The sequence below is a fragment of the Candoia aspera genome, chromosome 5, assembly GCF_035149785.1.
Source record: "Candoia aspera isolate rCanAsp1 chromosome 5, rCanAsp1.hap2, whole genome shotgun sequence".
Classification (NCBI taxonomy): Eukaryota; Metazoa; Chordata; class Lepidosauria; order Squamata; family Boidae; genus Candoia; species Candoia aspera.
The window spans coordinates 31,558,188-31,576,692 of record NC_086157.1 but is presented as its reverse complement, the minus strand read 5'-3'; the positions used below and the strand labels follow the sequence as shown (position 1 = coordinate 31,576,692).

At 36.4% G+C, this 18,505-nt stretch overlaps 1 protein-coding gene across 5 annotated transcripts in view; it reads right to left on the bottom strand.

The window, feature by feature from the left end:
• Positions 1–18,505, bottom strand: part of MCF2L (MCF.2 cell line derived transforming sequence like) — a 136,529-nt gene that overhangs the window by 51,918 nt on the left and 66,106 nt on the right. For 4 of the 5 annotated variants that reach the window (XM_063304861.1, XM_063304860.1, XM_063304862.1 and 1 more), the window contains 2 exons: positions 4,727–4,810; positions 735–849 (listed from right to left, as the gene is read on the bottom strand). In XM_063304861.1, the coding sequence (XP_063160931.1) occupies positions 735–849; positions 4,727–4,810 (199 nt within the window). Of the gene's footprint in view, positions 1–734; positions 850–4,726; positions 4,811–14,568; positions 14,746–18,505 lie in introns of those variants that run through there. The other variant, XM_063304864.1, reaches the window with a different exon arrangement.

The following is an 18,505-nucleotide window of genomic DNA, read 5'->3' as shown; positions in this document are numbered from 1 at the left end:
ACTTCTGATTTTTGGAAGAAAATGACATCAGTGAGATTAACTGATATTGGAAGCTTCCAATATATCTATTAGATGACAATGTTTGCATTGGAATCTGACTGTCTCTTAGGAGTTATGCTTATATCTGGCCTGGGTGCTGCTAAGAGAATTATTCTGAGAAAAGGATAAGTAGCATTACTACTAGTATTAAGGACTGGATTCAAGAGATATGTGATTTATCTGTTTTTGAAAAGGCAATTTTATCTACTAATCAAAAATGACAATATATTTTCTTCAGGGATAGATTTCATGACATTTTCTAATAGTAGAGTACTGTCATATATTATTCTCTTTAATTTAGATTTAGAAGTGTTTATATATTGCTTAATATTTGGATATGTGATATGAAATCTCTTGTGTGTCAGGTTCTTTTTTTTCAGTTTAGCTTGTTGTTTTCTTTTGTTGATTTTCTCATTTTTTTGTTTCTTCTTTTTCTGTGTTTTTTGTTTAAACTTGGGTGTGTGTGCGCGCGTGCGTATCCCTCTTTCTAGTTTCTTTCAAATATTAATATGCCCTGCTTTGTAACGACAATGTTCTTTTCTATAATTGTCTATTGTCTACCATCTGTTAAAAATTCCCTTTGCCTTGTATTGCCTAACCAAAAATGTCACAAAAGTGTGGATTCTATGAGTCAAAAATTTTGGGGACCTTTTAGTAGATTGTACAGATTGCCCAATTGTACCTGGGAACCTTACCTGGGAATATTAGTGAGATATGTCAAAACACTTTGAAACTCCTTTTCTGGAATTTCACTGAACGTAGAATATTCGGGAAAAGTGATGACAGGACAGCCATCTCTTCCTCGGCCGCCTAAAAAAAGACAAACAAATTTTATTTCCAGAATAAAGTTTATCACGTTGTTTAAAAGCACTCCTATGAAAATAGGTGAATTGCTCTTTACTGATTGTTTGTAGTGACAGCCCAATCTAAGGGGATCAAAATCAATACCAATATTGTAGATACAAAATGAAGACCAAGTCACAAGTAATATAATTGATTTTCAATAAAATTAGAGTTGTTTTGCCTCACTGCCAGAAAAGTTCACTTCAAGAGAAATGTTTGCTTTGCTTACAGACTGGATTTGTACAAGACACTTGGACAAAATCAGCAGTCAGGAAGCACTATATTCCAATTCAGATCAGGCCGTACATTTGAACTGGAACAAAGCAGAATATTATATTATAAATTAGGGAGACAATACGTGTCTCTCCAATATCAGCACTGGCATATCTCTGGTTTGCTACATTTTTTAATCTCCCGTTGGGGTGGGGGGAAATATAAGGTATAAAAAGCATTTTATCTTTAAAATGCACAACTTTGAGCTTTGTAATGCAAAGTCCTTTTTATTTCTCCAAGCTTTATAAACCTTGGTTTAGATTTTGAATTGGTTTTAGCTCTTATGTTTCATCAGTTCATTTTAATTCAGGTTTCCTTTAACGTTATGATACATTTCTTCATTCTTTTTTATTGAGATAATTTTTAACTTTTCTTAGCAATGCAACAGGTTTTAGCTAGCAGGGCCCAAAAACAGAAGTACAGTTGATACATATATTCCATCAAAATGGCCACCATAGCAGGTTGTACCTTAACATCTCTCCTAGCTTTTCTGGATGCTTTTATCATACTAGTACACTTCTGATTTTTCATGGAGGGGAGCACACAAAAGGAAGATTAAGAGCAGAAACAATCCTTTGTGAAAGGCTCTGAAGGACTGCTTAAGAAAGACCTGGAGCTCAAAGTTTCATCTGGTGGCAAAATACTCAGCTGTTAAATACTGTTGAAATCAAAGAGAGAGAAATCAATAGAAAAGAATCATCAAGTCCACAAGAGAAGAAAAACAACAAAAGAAGTACCAACTGAAAAGTAAGAATTTTAAAAGGAAAGGAAGAAAGCAATTTTTTTTTTCTGAAGATAAAACTGGGGGTTAAATGGAATCTGAGGTGAGTATAGTAGGGCTTAAGAAAAGGCAAGTGGGGTTTCCTTCAATACTAAATTTGATAGGGACAAAGGAACAGCATTATGGTCACATTTGATAGTACCCTAGATAACAAATGGGTAAATATCCACAATTAGGCATGCGGAGTAAGCAAACAAGAGAAAGACGGGAAAAGAGACAGAAGGATATTATGGCCTGATGAGCAATGAAGTTCATTGGATTACAGCCACATAGGACCCTTGCAGAACCAGGATGGGATGATGTAACCATCCAGTTCTTCTTGATCTCTCAGCAGCTTTTGATACCATCAAGCATGGTATTCTTCTGGACCGATACAGGGTTTGGGAATGGGAGGCACAGCGTTGCAGTAGTTCAGCTTTCTTCTTAGCCAATGACATCAATGTTGACAAGAAGGAAGAGGTCCAGCTCAAAACCTCAGATTTGTTGGGTGCCACAGAGCTCAATGCTCTTGTTTCTCCTTTTCAACATGAAGCATTTGGGTCAGGTCATCCATCAGCATGGGTTAGGCATCATCAGTATGCTGATATTGTGTGTGCGCACCTTCAAGTCAGTTTTTGACTCCTGGTGACTGCCTGTACTAGTCACTGCATTTTTCTTGACATGGTTTTTCGGAAGCAGTTTGCCATTGCCTGCTTCCTAGGGCTGAGAGAGAGTGACTAAGGTAATCAGCTTGGCTTCATGCCTAAGATGGGACTGGAACTTACAACCTCCCGGTTTCTAACCTGATGCCTTAACCACTACACCAAACTGGCTCTTTATGCTATTAACAGTTGTATATTTTGACCCCTGGCTGATGAAGTGATGCTGCTGAGGTCTTGTTCCAGTGCCTGGAGGTTGCTTGGATCCATATGGGGGAGGAACATCTTTAATCCTCATAAGACAAACTGGCTATGTGTGCCTGGTTCTTCCTGTGTCAAAGGAATATTTGGTTCTGAATGAGGTGGTAATTTGGGGGTCCTTGTGGGCTCAAAGAGCAGATGGCAGCTGTGGCCAGGAAGTCCTTTGCACAGATTCATCTAATGTGCCAAATGCACACTTTCCTGGAATGGAAGTCCCTTCCTGTGGTCACTCATACCTTGGTCACCCCGCATGTGGATTACTGCAATGTGCTCTATCTGAGGCTGCCCTTGAAGATCACTCAGAAGCTATAGCTGCTCCAAAAAAACAGTGGCATGATTAGTTATGTGTGTACCTTGGTTTGCCCATGTAACACCTCTGCTATGAGAACTGCACCAGTTACCAGTAGGCTTCCAGGTGCAATTCAAGGTGTTGGTTATCACTTACAAAGCCCTTTATGGCATAGGGCATGGCTATCTGAGGGACTGCCTCTGTCCCTCTGCCTGCCTCATGAGATCAGACAGAATAGGCATGTTTTGTGTCACATCGATTAAGCAGTGTGATCTTATGGGAGTTAGAAGTGTGCCTTCTCTTTTATGGAGTCTGTCCTTTGGAATAATATCCCCCAGAGGTTCGGAAGGCCCTCCAGAGGTTCGGACTGCCCTGACTCTGCAAGCCTTTAAACAATTGGTGAAAATTTGTTTCTCCTTGCCAAGTTCTGGGATAGGTCAACGTGATATGCAGTGTCTATGTCCATTACGTTTATTGTTATATTTTTTGTTTTAAGTAACTGTATCAGTTTTTAATCTGTACACTGCCCAGTGTCTGGTTGAGTTGGACAGCCTGATCAATCAATCAATCAATCAATCAATCAAATACACATCTACTTCTGCCTGCAAATCAGTAGTTTTATTTGTTCTGAAGACAGACCTCAGGAAAGATGACCTACATTGTGACCTGTTTTCAGCCCCATGAATGGCTTACAATATTATAGCAGATTACATTATTACAGTTCTTCAATCTAAGGTAAGGTTTTGATAGTCAACTATGCTGTAGGGTAAACAATCCTGCAGCGTTCTTTTAAACCTTCCAGTACTTAACCTGGAGTATTAATTCCAGGACAATATTATCCATTTCAACCCCATTGTCATATAAGCACCGCTCCTTCCCACTTGCAGTATGGGAGCAATGAAGTTCATTTACTTTGGAATTTTTATTAGTAGAATTAATATTTTGTTTCAAATTAGGAACTAGCCGAGGAAGAATCTGCTAATTGGGTGAAAAAATTGTTTTGATTTTTAAAATTGTTTTTTATGAATGGGAACAATTTAAAACACTTTCTCAAATTAAACTAGGAAATGACCTCTCCAATGTGGTGATTCATTTTACTTTTTAAATTTCTATTGTTCTCAACTATTGAACCCCTTTCCTGGCAACTTCATGTCATGCCTTCTGCATCATGCCTAGTTTTCAATTTTTTTCCTCCCAACTATCAGTTGGCATTCTTTCTGTCAGCACTTTCCTGTTCTCTAGCCAGCATGATTGAGAGTTAGGAGTTAAATTCTTAAATTAGGGTGGATGCTCCCTAATTATTTAGGTTGCTCAGACTGGGAAGGATGGCATACAATATATAGACTTCAAAATGTAGCATTGTGAGGACATAATCTTCAATTCCCACACCCAAGCTAGCATCTAGAAGAACATTAATTTCTGCAAAAAAATCAGATCATTTTAGATAATTTCATCAATGGGATTTCAACCCACTATTTCAGTCCTACATTTTAATATATTTTATCAAAAGAATTAAATAGGATGATTACTAGGAAAAGAGGTGATCTTACACATAGACACACTTATTAGTAGAAAGTCCAGTACAATTTTTCTAATTCTTACCTGAAAGATATGCAAACTTTTTTCTTAGCTCGTCTTCAATATCTTCAGCACAGAGGGGAACAGTATCCTGATGCATGATTTCATCTGAAACAAAACATACCCCGCCAATCAATTCCATGGGAAAGTTTTGGCTCACACTTATATCTTTGTTTACTGAAAACATATATATATATATATATATATATATATATATATATATATATATGTTATGATTTCACAACTGTACTCAATGTCAGTTTAAATCCTTTGATACAGTCAAACGTATATACGGAAGTTGGCAGTGTTAAAATCTAACTATTAACACCACGCAGCAATGCTGAAATACTGTAAGAATCTAATTCTCAGGCAGTAGAATCAGAAGCTGGCTATAGGTGTTCTAAAATAAGATATCATAAAGGTCACAGAACGCATGTTGAAAGATGAGTTCCATAAGCAAAATAATTATTTTGACACAGAACAGTCCCTCATCTCTCTTAAAGGACTTATGAAGCAAAACACTCAATCATTAAATGTGTTTTAGTTAACAGGAAAACTTTTTACATAAGGAGATGATGTTTTATATAAGCTAGTGGTATTAAAGCATATTTGTGTATGACGCTATCACCTTCCTATCAAGGCATCTGCTCAGAAAATCCACACAGTTCAAAACACAGTTTTCAGCTAACTACTTCTAAATGCCTTCAGCAAAGGATTGTTACCTTGTCGTGGTGCTGGAGCTTGAGCACCTCAATGATGCCATGAGCTAAACCTTGGGTGAAGGGCCACCCAAGACGGGAAGGTCATGACAGAGAGGTCAGACTAAATGCGATCCCTGGGGAAGGTAATGGCAACCCACCCCAGTATTCTTGCCGTGATGGCAACCAGCCTGATTGATAACTGGCAAATAGAGGGAGAAAATGTAGAAGCAGTGAAAGACTTTGTATTTCTAGGTGCAAAGATTACTGCAGATGCTGACTGCAGTCAGGAAATCAGAAGACGCTTAATCCTTGGGAGAAGAGCAATGACAAATCTCGATAAAATAGTTAAGAGCAGAGACATCACACTGACAACAAAGGCCCGCATAGTTAAAGCAATGGTGTTCCCTGTAGTAACATATGGCTACGAGAGCTGGACCATAAGGAAGGCTGAGAGAAGGAAGATCGATGCTTTTGAACTGTGGTGTTGGAGTAAAATTCTGAGAGTGCCTTGGACTGCCAGAAGATCAAACCAGTCCATCCTCCAGGAAATAAAGCCAGACTGCTCACTTGAGGGAATGATATTAAAGGCAAAACTGAAATACTTTGGCCACATAATGAGAAGACAGGACACCCTGGAGAAGATGCTGATGCTAGGGAGAGTGGAGGGCAAAAGGAAGAGGGGCCGACCAAGGGCAAGATGGATGGATGATATTCTAGAGGTGACGGACTCGTCCCTGGGGGAGCTGGGGGTGTTGATGACCGACAGGAAGCTCTGGCGTGGGCTGGTCCATGAAGTCACAAAGAGTCGGAAGCGACTAAACGAATAAACAACAAACTTCTAAATGCACATTTTGCAGGTGTTTGGAAAAGATGCAGTCCAAAGATACCGGATCTCTATATGTGCAATGCCACAAATTTCTAGTGGCATCTCTTTTCACCTTAAAAGTGCAACCACCAGGGTTGAACATTTCCTTCAACAACCATGAAGGTAAAAAACTGAAATAAGATTATGCACAGAAAGAACACTGTATGTGCCATTTAGGGCCCATTAGAGAGTGGTAATATTTAATATAAGTGTATGGCTCTTATGAATGAACTCCTCATGCCAGTAACTGCCTTAACTATTAATATTGCAATCAAGAGAGAAAAAAGGAAGAAAGCAGAAGACCCAGAATCCCACAATACAATATGAAAAAAGAGAGGGTCAAGGAAAACAAATGCTCAGAAATAGTTCAGCTATAAAAGTAGTTTAAACAGCTGAATATACAAATATAAATTAGTTTTACTTTTAACATTTTGATGAAAGCCCACTCCAAGAAATTTGGCCCTATCCATTCCAGCTGTTCCATTTAAATCTATCTGGAAGAGGTAGCTGGAAAAGTGGCTCTAGTTTATTGCTTCTGTTTACCATTGCTCTGCGTCCTAAAAGTGCTTTAAAAACATTAAAAAATGGACAAAAATGAAATAGCAAGCCTGGGACACAGACCTGGAGAGAAAAAATTCTTAATTCCAGTCATTTGTATGTAAGTTTCTTTAGAAAAAAAATGACCCTCTTACCTAGCCGCTTATAAAGTGCTTAAATATCACAGGGGAATTCATGATGGCCAGATTCATTGTACTTCCTTTGGAATTCTTAACAGGTCATTACCATAATAACCATTTTGTTCTCCTCACCTGTCCCTGTGAATTTGGGACACAAAATCAGTGGTTTATGTTTCTTACATTATCTCCCACTATGACACTATGATTTTCATGCAGTATTTATTCTCAGATCATAGTCCAAGCATTTCAGCAACGTAGCTAAATATTGTATAGTGTGCTCTGGTTTGATAGAGAACAGATTTTTAAAATTCTTTAAACATACAGGTTATTTTAAAAATGAAGATATTGTACATGATATTTATGATAAATCCTTGTGCATTCAGTAAGCAGCTGTGGTATGCTGTACGATTAAAATGTATCTATAAATATACAGAACTTACTAAATTCCCATTCCTGATCACCTATTATGGTTGTAAATTTACACGAAATTCTAAGTTAGCACCACCTATATATCTATTTTTAAAAAAACCAAAATCCACTGCAATTACTGTACTTTCATCATATTAAGGGTTAATTCTTAGTTCTGACTAAGGCTGTTGGAAACCACAGCTCAGCAAATCTGGCAGGCCACGTTGTCTTCCTCCATTAAGCTATAAATATTGAAGAAAACAAAGTGAAAATACATAAAAAACATTAAAAAGCAGAAGTCCTGTGTCATGAGTTTGTGGCATGACAAATCTATGGATTTCCAGGGGAAAATAAAAGTAAGAGGGAAGTCCAGTATTACATTACATTTTTCTGATGTAAGCAATATGTAAAACACAGCAGTGTTGAAACCAGAAGAGATATCAGTTTCTTTCACTGTGTGTGGCACTTTACTCTTGGTCTGTACATTTTGCATGAAAAATGTAAGTCATACTAAAAAGACAGTAAGACTATTACAGTACTGTAAGCAAATCTTCTATTTTTGAACACGGGTGCTGATAAATATAACACCAATTAACAGGTTTTAGTATCTCACATAATGTCATCAGCTATGTACTACTAAATCTATAAATCGAAAGTAATAATTATAGCAGGCCTACTTCAATACAATTATAGGGAGTTCTTTAATAATGTGAGCATGAATTCTAACTAGCTCATTATTGCAAGTTCACTAAGCTAACCAGAGATGTACCATGGACAGCACCACTCCCACACTACTACTTATAAGGACGGTATTTTCATACTGGAAACTGAATACTCGGTTTTTAAAGATGGGTATCTATATCTACAATGAAAAAATCAGCAACTACTGCTACATTTATTTATTTATCAAATTTGAACAGCCACCCATCTCACAACAAGTGACTCTGGGCTGTGTACATGCATCCATGATCATCTTCGGTAGCTTTCAAGATTGCCCGTGCAGCAAAAGAGAAGTTTTGCTTAAGATACACGAGACTACAGATACATGGTAACAGAGGTGTACTGAAGAGGGCTCCAAATTAATTTGGGGGGGGATTATCAGAAGCCCTGGTTTTTTAAAGTTTAACATGGTGACCACGGAGAATGGTGAGGCAATATAGAGAATAGCGACAAAGAAGGATCTGGTTACAGTGACCTTATTGTTTCCACAAGGGACTAAGCTGTAAAAGCTGCAGCTCAGTCCTGCATCAGGAATGCTGGATGGGAGAACGTTTGAGAAGGAACTAAGAAAGGACATATTCACACACTGTTACTGGGCAGTGTTAATTGCTTTAGTTTCACTTAACTAGCTTGGTTTCAGAGAAATAGCAGAGAAAGTAAGAAATAAGCTGGGTTTTTTTCCTGGATTGCCAAATGAAGACTTAATTTACCTCTGTTCCTTTCTCTGTTGGCTGTGACTTGAAAAACTCTTGTTAGCAAATTGCCAGCATACCCCTGCGTGGTACTGTTTTGAGGGGAAGGATGTTACATAAAAGATCTCTCGTCTCTCTCTCTGGAGCTCAGAGGTAAAAAATACTCTCTACGTGCATAAGGTCCCAAGTTCAATTGTTTTCATCTCCATATATTATCTGTTACAGCTAACATCAACAACTCTTCATCATCTCAGAGCAATATTGCCAAGAAAATTAAGAAGAGTAGTAGTGGTATCAGAGACTGAAATAAATTTTATGAGAGAAATATAAAAGCATACCGTTAAAGACCAAATTATAGATGTTCTAACGAGGATGGCAAAGACCTTGCATGGCCAGGGCCAACTGCTAGAACTGGTAAAACTCTTTAGCACTACTACCATCCAATAGCTGCTCTCTGTCCATAGTAAAGTCTTAGGCAGGGGATGGCAGGAACAGAAGACAGCAAAAGCAATGCCAAAAGTGAGGGCCTGATTCCCTACGTAAAAGAAAACCACAACATCCAAAGCGAAAACATTTTCCCCAGATTATTTATTGCTGACATTTTTATGGCTGCCCATCTTATACAAGGTGACAGATTATTGTACGAGATATCCTTGTCAACTCTACTTCGAGTGACTATCTGGTTGCATCTGATTGCTGCTGTCTAGACCTTGACCTTGGAGCCAAAGCTAGACAAGGTAAGATTTAAAGCAAGTCATCTAACAGGCAAAAAGAGGATTAGAGCCTTCTCATTCACACAGTGAGCCCCACACATATGGAACTCAGCTGGTACTCATTAAGCGGGGAAACAAGGCTTCTTCCTAACATGTTAATGAATGTTTCTCTCCTTCTCTCCTTTTGGATAGTTGAAAGTAAAATTCCCAGAATATCCAGCTATGTAGGCAGTGAATTCTAATAGCTCATCAACACATCAGAAAGACATTTTGTTGGGAAAGGCATGGGCAATAATTAACTCCCCGTCAGTACTAATTTGGATGTTTTAAAGGTATTTGTTTTATGATTTTAAACTGCCAGGAATCTTTGAATTCTGTTACTAAGTAAATGAAAGAAATACAATAAAAAAAGAAGAAAACACTATTTCTTGCAACATTTTTGGCATTCTTAACCACAGAGATATTGGACAGCCAAAGAAAAAGCCTAATTATAAACATTCTATTTTAAGTACATAAAACACATAACTGAGAATCATGTCTTGGAAGTGAACGGCTAGCCAGAAAATACAAGGGAATCTTTTGTAATAGTTCACAGCATGTATCTTTCATTTTGTTTAAGAATGTTCACTATATTATGACTTAAATACATAGCATTCATCATCTGCAAATGGGAACTGACGCCCTGAGGCCCATCTTTAATTTTGTATCCCTTTGGGCTCCATCTCATCTCTACCAGCAGCTGGTCTAACTCTTAACTAAGGAGACTGGAATTAGAAAACGATTAGACTGTAGGGACCTTTATGTGGAAAATGACTGCAAAACACTGAATGAACTGAAGGAGCAGATGCCATTTAGGTCTTCTTCACTTAACATTCCCTTACAAAGCTCTCCTTAACAAACTCAGACACAGAAATGGTCAGAGAAAAAAGACTGAACATATTTGTTAGCTTCAAAAGGAAATTCAAGGAACAGCAAAACCATAGATATATTTGCCTCCATTTTCCTTCTTCTTGCAATCGTAGTTTTTCTTTTTTTCAACCCTGCTGGACTGTTTCAAATGCACTGCCATTTCAAAACACTGAACCTGAAAATTATATAAGCATGGTTTCTATTGAATCAATAACTGCATGCTTAAAATTAATAGGTTTTAATAAATGTGTAATGGTCATGATAGAAAAACATGGTTTCATTAAAACATTATGAATTATTAGTTGTTAAGTATGTATATGTAATTTAATAGATTATTAGCAGAAAGGCCTTTTTTAAACCCAAAACAGAAGCTAATGGAAAAACTTGTATGAATTTAATGAATGCAAGTAATGATGAATGTGTGTCAGAATTTCCATTATCAAGAATTGTCTCTTTGCTAACTAGGAAAGTTGAGTGACCAATAAATAAAATAGTGCACTGGAGATTAGGATGAATACATAAATGTGATGTCCACATCTGGGTATAGGAAGCTAACACAATAAAACATCTCCACGAACTGAAAATACTGTACTCAGTGAAATGATAGACTTTAACCTTCTATAATGTTGTAAAGGAATCTTTCTAGTTGCTAAATGTTATCTATATGTTCTATAAATGCCATATATAACAAAATAACAAAAATATAATAATTGAGGAATCATTAGAGATTCCACTAATATATATATTTTTTCAAATCTACTGAATTACAACTAAGCCGAAGCTAAGCATAATTATTTGACATAATCCATTACAATGTTGTAGTAACAGATCTTGAACTGAAAATGATTTACCCCATATAATTGCACCTGATTCAGCTTACCACAAGTGAATCTAGAAATGCTCCTGCAGCCCAGAAGTTAGGAAGTTATTAGGAAAGCTACAATATGAGCCCAGGTTGACAAAGGATGCTAAAAACAATATAAAAGAGTTTTCCACATATGCTCAAAGCCCGAGGAGGAGAAAAGAATCAGTATACCAGCTGCTCAATAAAGACGGCAAAATACCTTTGACAAGTAACAAAGGAAATGCAGAGCTATCATATCCTATTTTTTTCTTAGTCTTCTCCAAAAAGCAGCTGTGTATTCTAAAAGGAAATTATGGATAACATGATTAAGGGGGAAGACTGTGAGTACTAGTAAAGCGATCAGGGTACTAAATGAACTTTCTGATGGTCTGGCTAAAAGTTTATGTATCATCTTTGAAAAATCATGGCAAAATGGCACAGGATCCAATGACTGAAGGAAGGCAACTGTTTCTGTCTTCAAAAACAGGAATAACAGGAAAAAAGGAAGATCCAGGGAACTATAAAACAATTAGGCAGCATCAATATTTGGGAAGAGTTTAGGGCTGATTATAAAATGATTGATCAGCACTTTGCAAACAATGTGATAATTAGCATATATTTGCCAAGAACAAAAGTGATAGCACAGATTTGCTATCTTTATTTTAAGAACAAAATGGCCAGACTAATCTGATTATAGGAAGAAAATACAATGGACACTTTTTGATTTCAGCAAACATCTGATTGGGTATCCAATGACACTCTGATTCGAATAACATGACAGTTATCAGAATAGGTAGCTGGCTCAAAAACTCTACTTAAAATATGTTTATAAATGGTTTCTGATCAAATCAGAGTGAGGTGCCAGTCTTGAGACCTGAATTTTTCAACATTTCTATTAATGACTTGGATGAAGAACAGAATGCTTATCTCATTTGATCCAAATGATACAAAATGAAGTAGGATAGCTAATACCCTAGAAGTGAGCAATAAAATTCAAAACTATTTTGACAGGTTGAATGCATGATCTGAAAATAATAGAATGAAATTTAAGAAATACAAATACAATGTTCTTCATTTGGAAGCAAAAATACAGTACGGGATGGAGAATATCTGGCTTGCTTTTAGCTGTTGTAAAATAAGATTTTGGAATAACAGTTGATTACAAAATATGTGTCCGCAGTGTAACATTGCTGCAAAAAACCAACGCAATGTTTGGTAGAATAGAAATGGAAAATTGTTTCAAAGTCACAGAAAATATTGATTTGCTTTATTCAGCATTGGTTAGATCTCACCCTAAGATACTGTATCCAGTTTTTGCACCACACTTCAGGAAGAATTGATTAAAACTGGGACAGGTTAAGAGAAAGACAGTGATGATGATCAGGGAACTAGAAAGTAAGCAGAATGATGAAAGACTTAAGGAACAGGACATTAGTTTTGCCTTGAGATGAAAACTGAAATGAAGACTGCATAGGATATGGCAGTATTTTTTTTCTGGTACGGGAATGGATGTCACCCACAGCACTGTTGGTGGGGGTGTGTCAAACCTGCAGGATGGTGAGCAGAGCATGGTGATGCAAATCCCACTTCTTTTGAATGTCCATGTAACCTCTTTGTAGATGCCACTGATCGCTCAGAATAATGCAAAACAGGGTTTGACCAAGTGCAAAACATAGAATGGATATCAAGTTACAGGATGGCAGATTCTGATTAAAAGTTACAAAATACTAACAGTATTAACAGAGGAATCAACTACCCAGAGGGGTGGCTAGCTCACTTTCACCTTACTTATTGAAACAGTGATTAGACAGATACCTGTCTCAGATGTTTTAATTTGGATTCCTGCACTGAGCAGGAGGATGGACTTATGGGCACAGAGTCTGAAAAAGATACATTCTGGTTTTATTGAATAGCAAGTCAAAATCTGATTTCCATGTATTTGAAAGCATATGATAAATAAAGAACTGAAAACCAATTATAACTGCTAAATTGATTGATGTAACAGCCTTAAATTGAAAATCCCAAACAACTGAGAGAAGCCTGATCCAATATACTGGGATTACTAAAATAGCTGACCATTGCAAACTCTCTGTTCTAAAACAGCAGAAGAAGAATATAAGCAAGCTGTATCTAGTCCTGGCCAGTTATGAGAACTTATGCTTTGTTTGTTTATTTAATATAGCCACTGATCTCACATAAGCCTCTCTATATGACTTACAAAAACTCTGGGCAGCTCACAAAAAAAATTCAAAATTCAAAATTCATTCTGAATTTATGTCTCAAATTTCTACATGTTGCTCACTTTACTTAACAGGGGAATGTAAAGTAAAGTGAAAGTTTGTAAAGCTGAACAATGAAATTCACATTGATCCTATGAACTTAACACAACTGAGGACTAAAACACACAAAAAAAGCTACAAGACATGTTCTTATTGCAGGTCAAACTCAAGCACACATGTACATCTATTAATGTTCTGTAGACCATGAAAGATGCTGGGAGTCTCTCATATCCTTATTATTCTATTTTGTGCCAACAGTAGATATGTTGAGATCTCTCATGCATAAAATCTTAACTATCAATAAAGTTTAAAAAGGGTCTAAGAGTATTCTCATACTATTTGTTCAATGAATGAATTTCAAATCCAAAACTTCAAGACAGTCAAGGCTAATAAACTTATTTTCCTTAGAGGTTAGCACAGAACTGCCAAGTGGCCTTGAAAGAGCTTCATCTCTATATATTATTTTATGATATACTCATCTGCAAGTTCCTTGAAATTTCACCTGCCATTTAACAGCAGCTTGATTTGCAGAAAAAGCACATGAAAAGATTTTTCCTTCTCCCATGGCAACTTAAACTGTATTGAACAGTAGTTCTAGCTAAAAGCGTAAGATTCTTATGATTACTCTCAATTATTTCAAAAAAACTCTTTGATATAATCCATACCAAGGCAGCTGGCAGTAATAGTTGAATAGGTTTTATCTGAATAGTTCGTTCCCATGAAATAGTTTGGTCCCATTTCCCATAAAACGTACTTGCAAACTTGTAGTTTGCATAAATGGCTCATGTTTGAAAATTGTATTAACTGTGTTTCAGCTTATTTAATGTTTAATTAACCTCAGAGTTTTATTCTTTCTTATGTCGAGCAGAAACTATGCCTTAAAAAGCCTAACAACATTGCCTTGAATGAAAAATACCCTCTGATTACAGAACTTACTCTAAACAGAAAGCTGTTCATTCTCACTATACAATGAGGCTTAGACTGTCATTTAATGTAAAACCTCTTACTCTAAACAGAATTATTTAGAAAGAAGAAATGCTAAAATGCAAATCACCAACCTGACACGACACAGCTCTCTATCCTGTATTCCTGTGGAACAGTCATGCACACCAAGGCAAATACAAGGCAAACAACGTGAACAGAATCAGCAGTATTTGGTTTCTCTCTCCCCTCCTCCCAATTTTCCACAAAAACAAGCTTTCAGTTTCACAGTGGACTGCAACTTCACTATTTCACACAAAGAGGGTCTCCAATGTTTCATGTATACCCTTTTAAAAGGCAAGATTACAATGGAAAGTTGAATTAAGTTCAATTAAATACATGGATGTTCGTGTACGAATGAATGTTTTGTGCTAAAAAGTCTGAGAAACAGTGGAGTAAAAACATTTAAAAGCACTACATCCTCATGCTTGCACTACTTTCAAACTGCATGTTGCAAGACAGAGAAGGGTTTCTAAAGGAAAAACCATTTATGTACAATCATTCTGTTTGCATGATCCTGTAGCAAATAACATAAACAACATTCTAAGCAATGAATGCAAATGAATTTTTAAATGGTTTTGTTATATACATGAACAATGTACCCTTTAGTTTTACAAAAGGAAAATAAGCAATCTTGGCTTATAGAGGCGGCAAAATAATCTAACAACGTACAAAAATTACTAAAGACTACCAGTTAGGTTAGTACAATAAAGTCAATGGGAGGACAACATAAAGAGCAAGAGGGAAAAAAAAACACGACAGACATACCTTTGCTTTTCTTCAGAAGAAACCATAATTCCGCAATATCCTTGGAAAGCAATAAGACTGATTTATTGAAATATGACCTTGAATCCAATGCACTGAAGACTCAGAACATCTGTGAGACTTGCTTTAAAACACAGGAAAAACTCATCGCCTTTCACAATAAACTTCCAGCTCAGTGGGACACAATGCCTTTCTTTAAATTACATTTAAAGCCAGTGTGTCTTTCAACCATCCAGCAAAGGTTAGCTTTTACTGGCATATTCTTGCTTTTCTATTTTATGATTATAAACAAATTTGCATTGAATTTACAGACTTGAGTTATTCAGAATATGAGGGCAATCCCTGAGCAAACTTAAAACACCCAATTTTCAAAACCAAGTAATCCAAACCTCTCCTGGAGTGGCATGTCAAAAGCCTCCCTTAAGGAACCCTTCTTTAACAAATGGTAACCTATCAAGTAGAGCCATCTCTTTTCGGCTTGAGAGAACATCACAGGTCACCTGATAGTTGCCTCTCTTAAGGAGTTTTGTAATGGAACATTTCTTTGAAATGGAAAGGGAAGTTCCCATTTGGAAATAAAACCCCCAGATCTCGTACTTTTAAAGCAAAGGCAGAGAGAAAAGAAATGACGACTTTAATAGAACCCTTAAATCATTATGTGGTTAGAGTCTGAGCTTCATAGAAGAGTTATAATAAAATATGTATATAAATTACAATAAAAATTGTACATGCTCTCATAAATATGCTTCAAATGAACTTTTATTTTTTCAATGAAGTCAAATTTTCCCTTCGCACTCCTTACAAGTCTTTCCTCAAGGTAGCATGAATGCAATAGTTCTGATGGTTCTTATTACACTGGCATAAAATATGTTTGTTGAGATTTTACAGAAATGAAGAGACCTATAAATACTTCTGTTATCCATGCAGATGAATTATGTCACAAAACATAATATGATCTAATTCTGTTTATTTGTATTTTAGTGACATCTATAAAATGGTTTTTAAAAAAGATATGGTCCTCCTTAAATATAATTCAGGCAGGCCAGGGAACTTCAAGCTACTATTGTTAAGCAAGCTCTTACTTCACTGGATCCTTTTAAGTAATTGTTGGACAGATTATCCACTAATTAGTGACTTCAAGATTACTTCTAGCAATCTTGGACTCAGTAAAACCAATAAGCACAAAAATAAATGAAACAGAGAGAAACAAAGAATCTGAGTTTTGCTTTTCCTTATACATTTACATGCAAAAAATATTCGATCTGCAGTTTTTTTAATCAATAGATTTTGTCTGACCAATAGCAATCAAATTAAAACAACATTCTTTGTAAAATAAAGTTACTTTTAATGCAGTGTTTTCTCTTTATGTATAAAACATGGGTCAAAACATTAAGTCAACTAAATACTACCATGGTAATTCTACCGAATATATACTTCAAATTCTATACTACAGTAAGCAGTGATGAACCTACTCTGATTTCATTAATATAAACAAAAACTATGCAAACTGGCTAATATTGAAAAAGACACTTAGGCACCTTCACTATAAGAAGCTACGCAGAGCCACTCAAGCAGATGCATACACATCATTATAAATTAATAGATAAAATAAACATCAAGTAAATCATATTTAGCTGGAAGTAGTCCAGGGAATCTATCAGTAGTGTCTGTGGGGTGTATGCATGTGAAAACAGACAAGGTAGTGACACTGTGCCCACCATCTTGCCTATTTTGGCCCTCCTACAGGAGTCCCTACAATCATATGAACCCACACTAATTCTTTTAGCTTTATTGTTGTTGTTGCTGCTTCTTACTTTGCTGCTTGAAAGCCATTACTTCTTTACAGCAGAGGCACACATAAGGTAAAACATGTGGACAGGCAGTCCTACCTACCAGCCAGTTCAACATTGGTGCTGCATTCATCCATGGCTCTGGTGCCATGCTTCAGCTAGGCTGTTTCTCCTGGATTTATCTACCAAGATACTTTAGTTTCCCCTGCCACCTGCAATTCAGGGAAGTTAACAGAGCATCTTAAGAATACATGAAGCATCTTTTTACTCTGTATTGAAAGTGCTTGTTGAAAGGATTCAATATATGGAAAGATTTTGGATGTCCAGTGGAACAGTGCCTCTGCCCTTGCAGTGCTGGCCAAGTGAAGAATATCATCCATTATATCTTCCCCCGTCTCATCTATGATGAAACTAGGGGTAAAATAAGATGATAAACAGACTTAAGGGCTCAGGCACTGAACAAATGAATTACTGTACTTCCTTGTGGATGTGATTTCAACTGTTAATAGTCAGGTTGTTACTTTTGTCATGCTTTCTTTTAAACTTAGAATTTTTTAAGCTCTTAATTTCTGTATTGGTTCCATCTTAACCCAACATGCTTTTTCTTTTTTTTTCTTTTTCTTAGATACTTTAGTCTTTTAGCCATACCAAATATGAAATAAAAGAAAATAAAAGCCATTATAATTGTATTTTCCTTTTTCTTTTTCTTTCATTTTTAATTCTATATAATGTTACAACCTGCAGTCACAACAGTAAATGGATTGACTGACTGACTGGATTGTGTCCCTTCTTATCTTGCTCTGATATCCAAATAAGTTGTTTAGCCAATTCATATTGTAGAGTGTGTGTGATATATCACCTTACTCAGGTCAAATAATGCTTTTGATTTGATTCCAGAAAGGTTTGGGGCATGAGGCAGTATGAATCTAGCAGCTGTCCTTAAAGCAGCTGCATCATTTTCCAGGTGTCCACTGCAGCTGCAGCATTGCAGAAAAAGACCCATTTGCTTTAAGTTGCAAACAGGTGATAAGTTTGCATTTCCACATATCTTGAAGCATCTTTTCCAACTTACTTCCAAAATGCTGCATAGCTTACTCCTTAATATATTTTTTTTTAAGAAAGAGAGATGCTTTTTCACCATTTTTTCTCTGGCAGCACCAATATTTGGCTTGCTGTTGTTGCTGAATAACAACATAAAAGTCTTAAATCTAATCATGAAACTTGGCAGGATTTATGTCTTCAGAAGAGGCAACTATGCCTGAAAACGATTTCCAATCTGCCAAGAAACAAAAACATTTGCAGTTCTCAGTGAAAAAAAAAGTCATATTTTGGCACATGTCACCCTCTTAGGAGAGACAATAATTCCTGCAAATGTAGATTTCACTTTAGTTTATGGAAAGCAGGCTAAAAATGTAGTCATTCTATCACACAGGGAAAAAAAGCAATTGCTTCTCAGTCT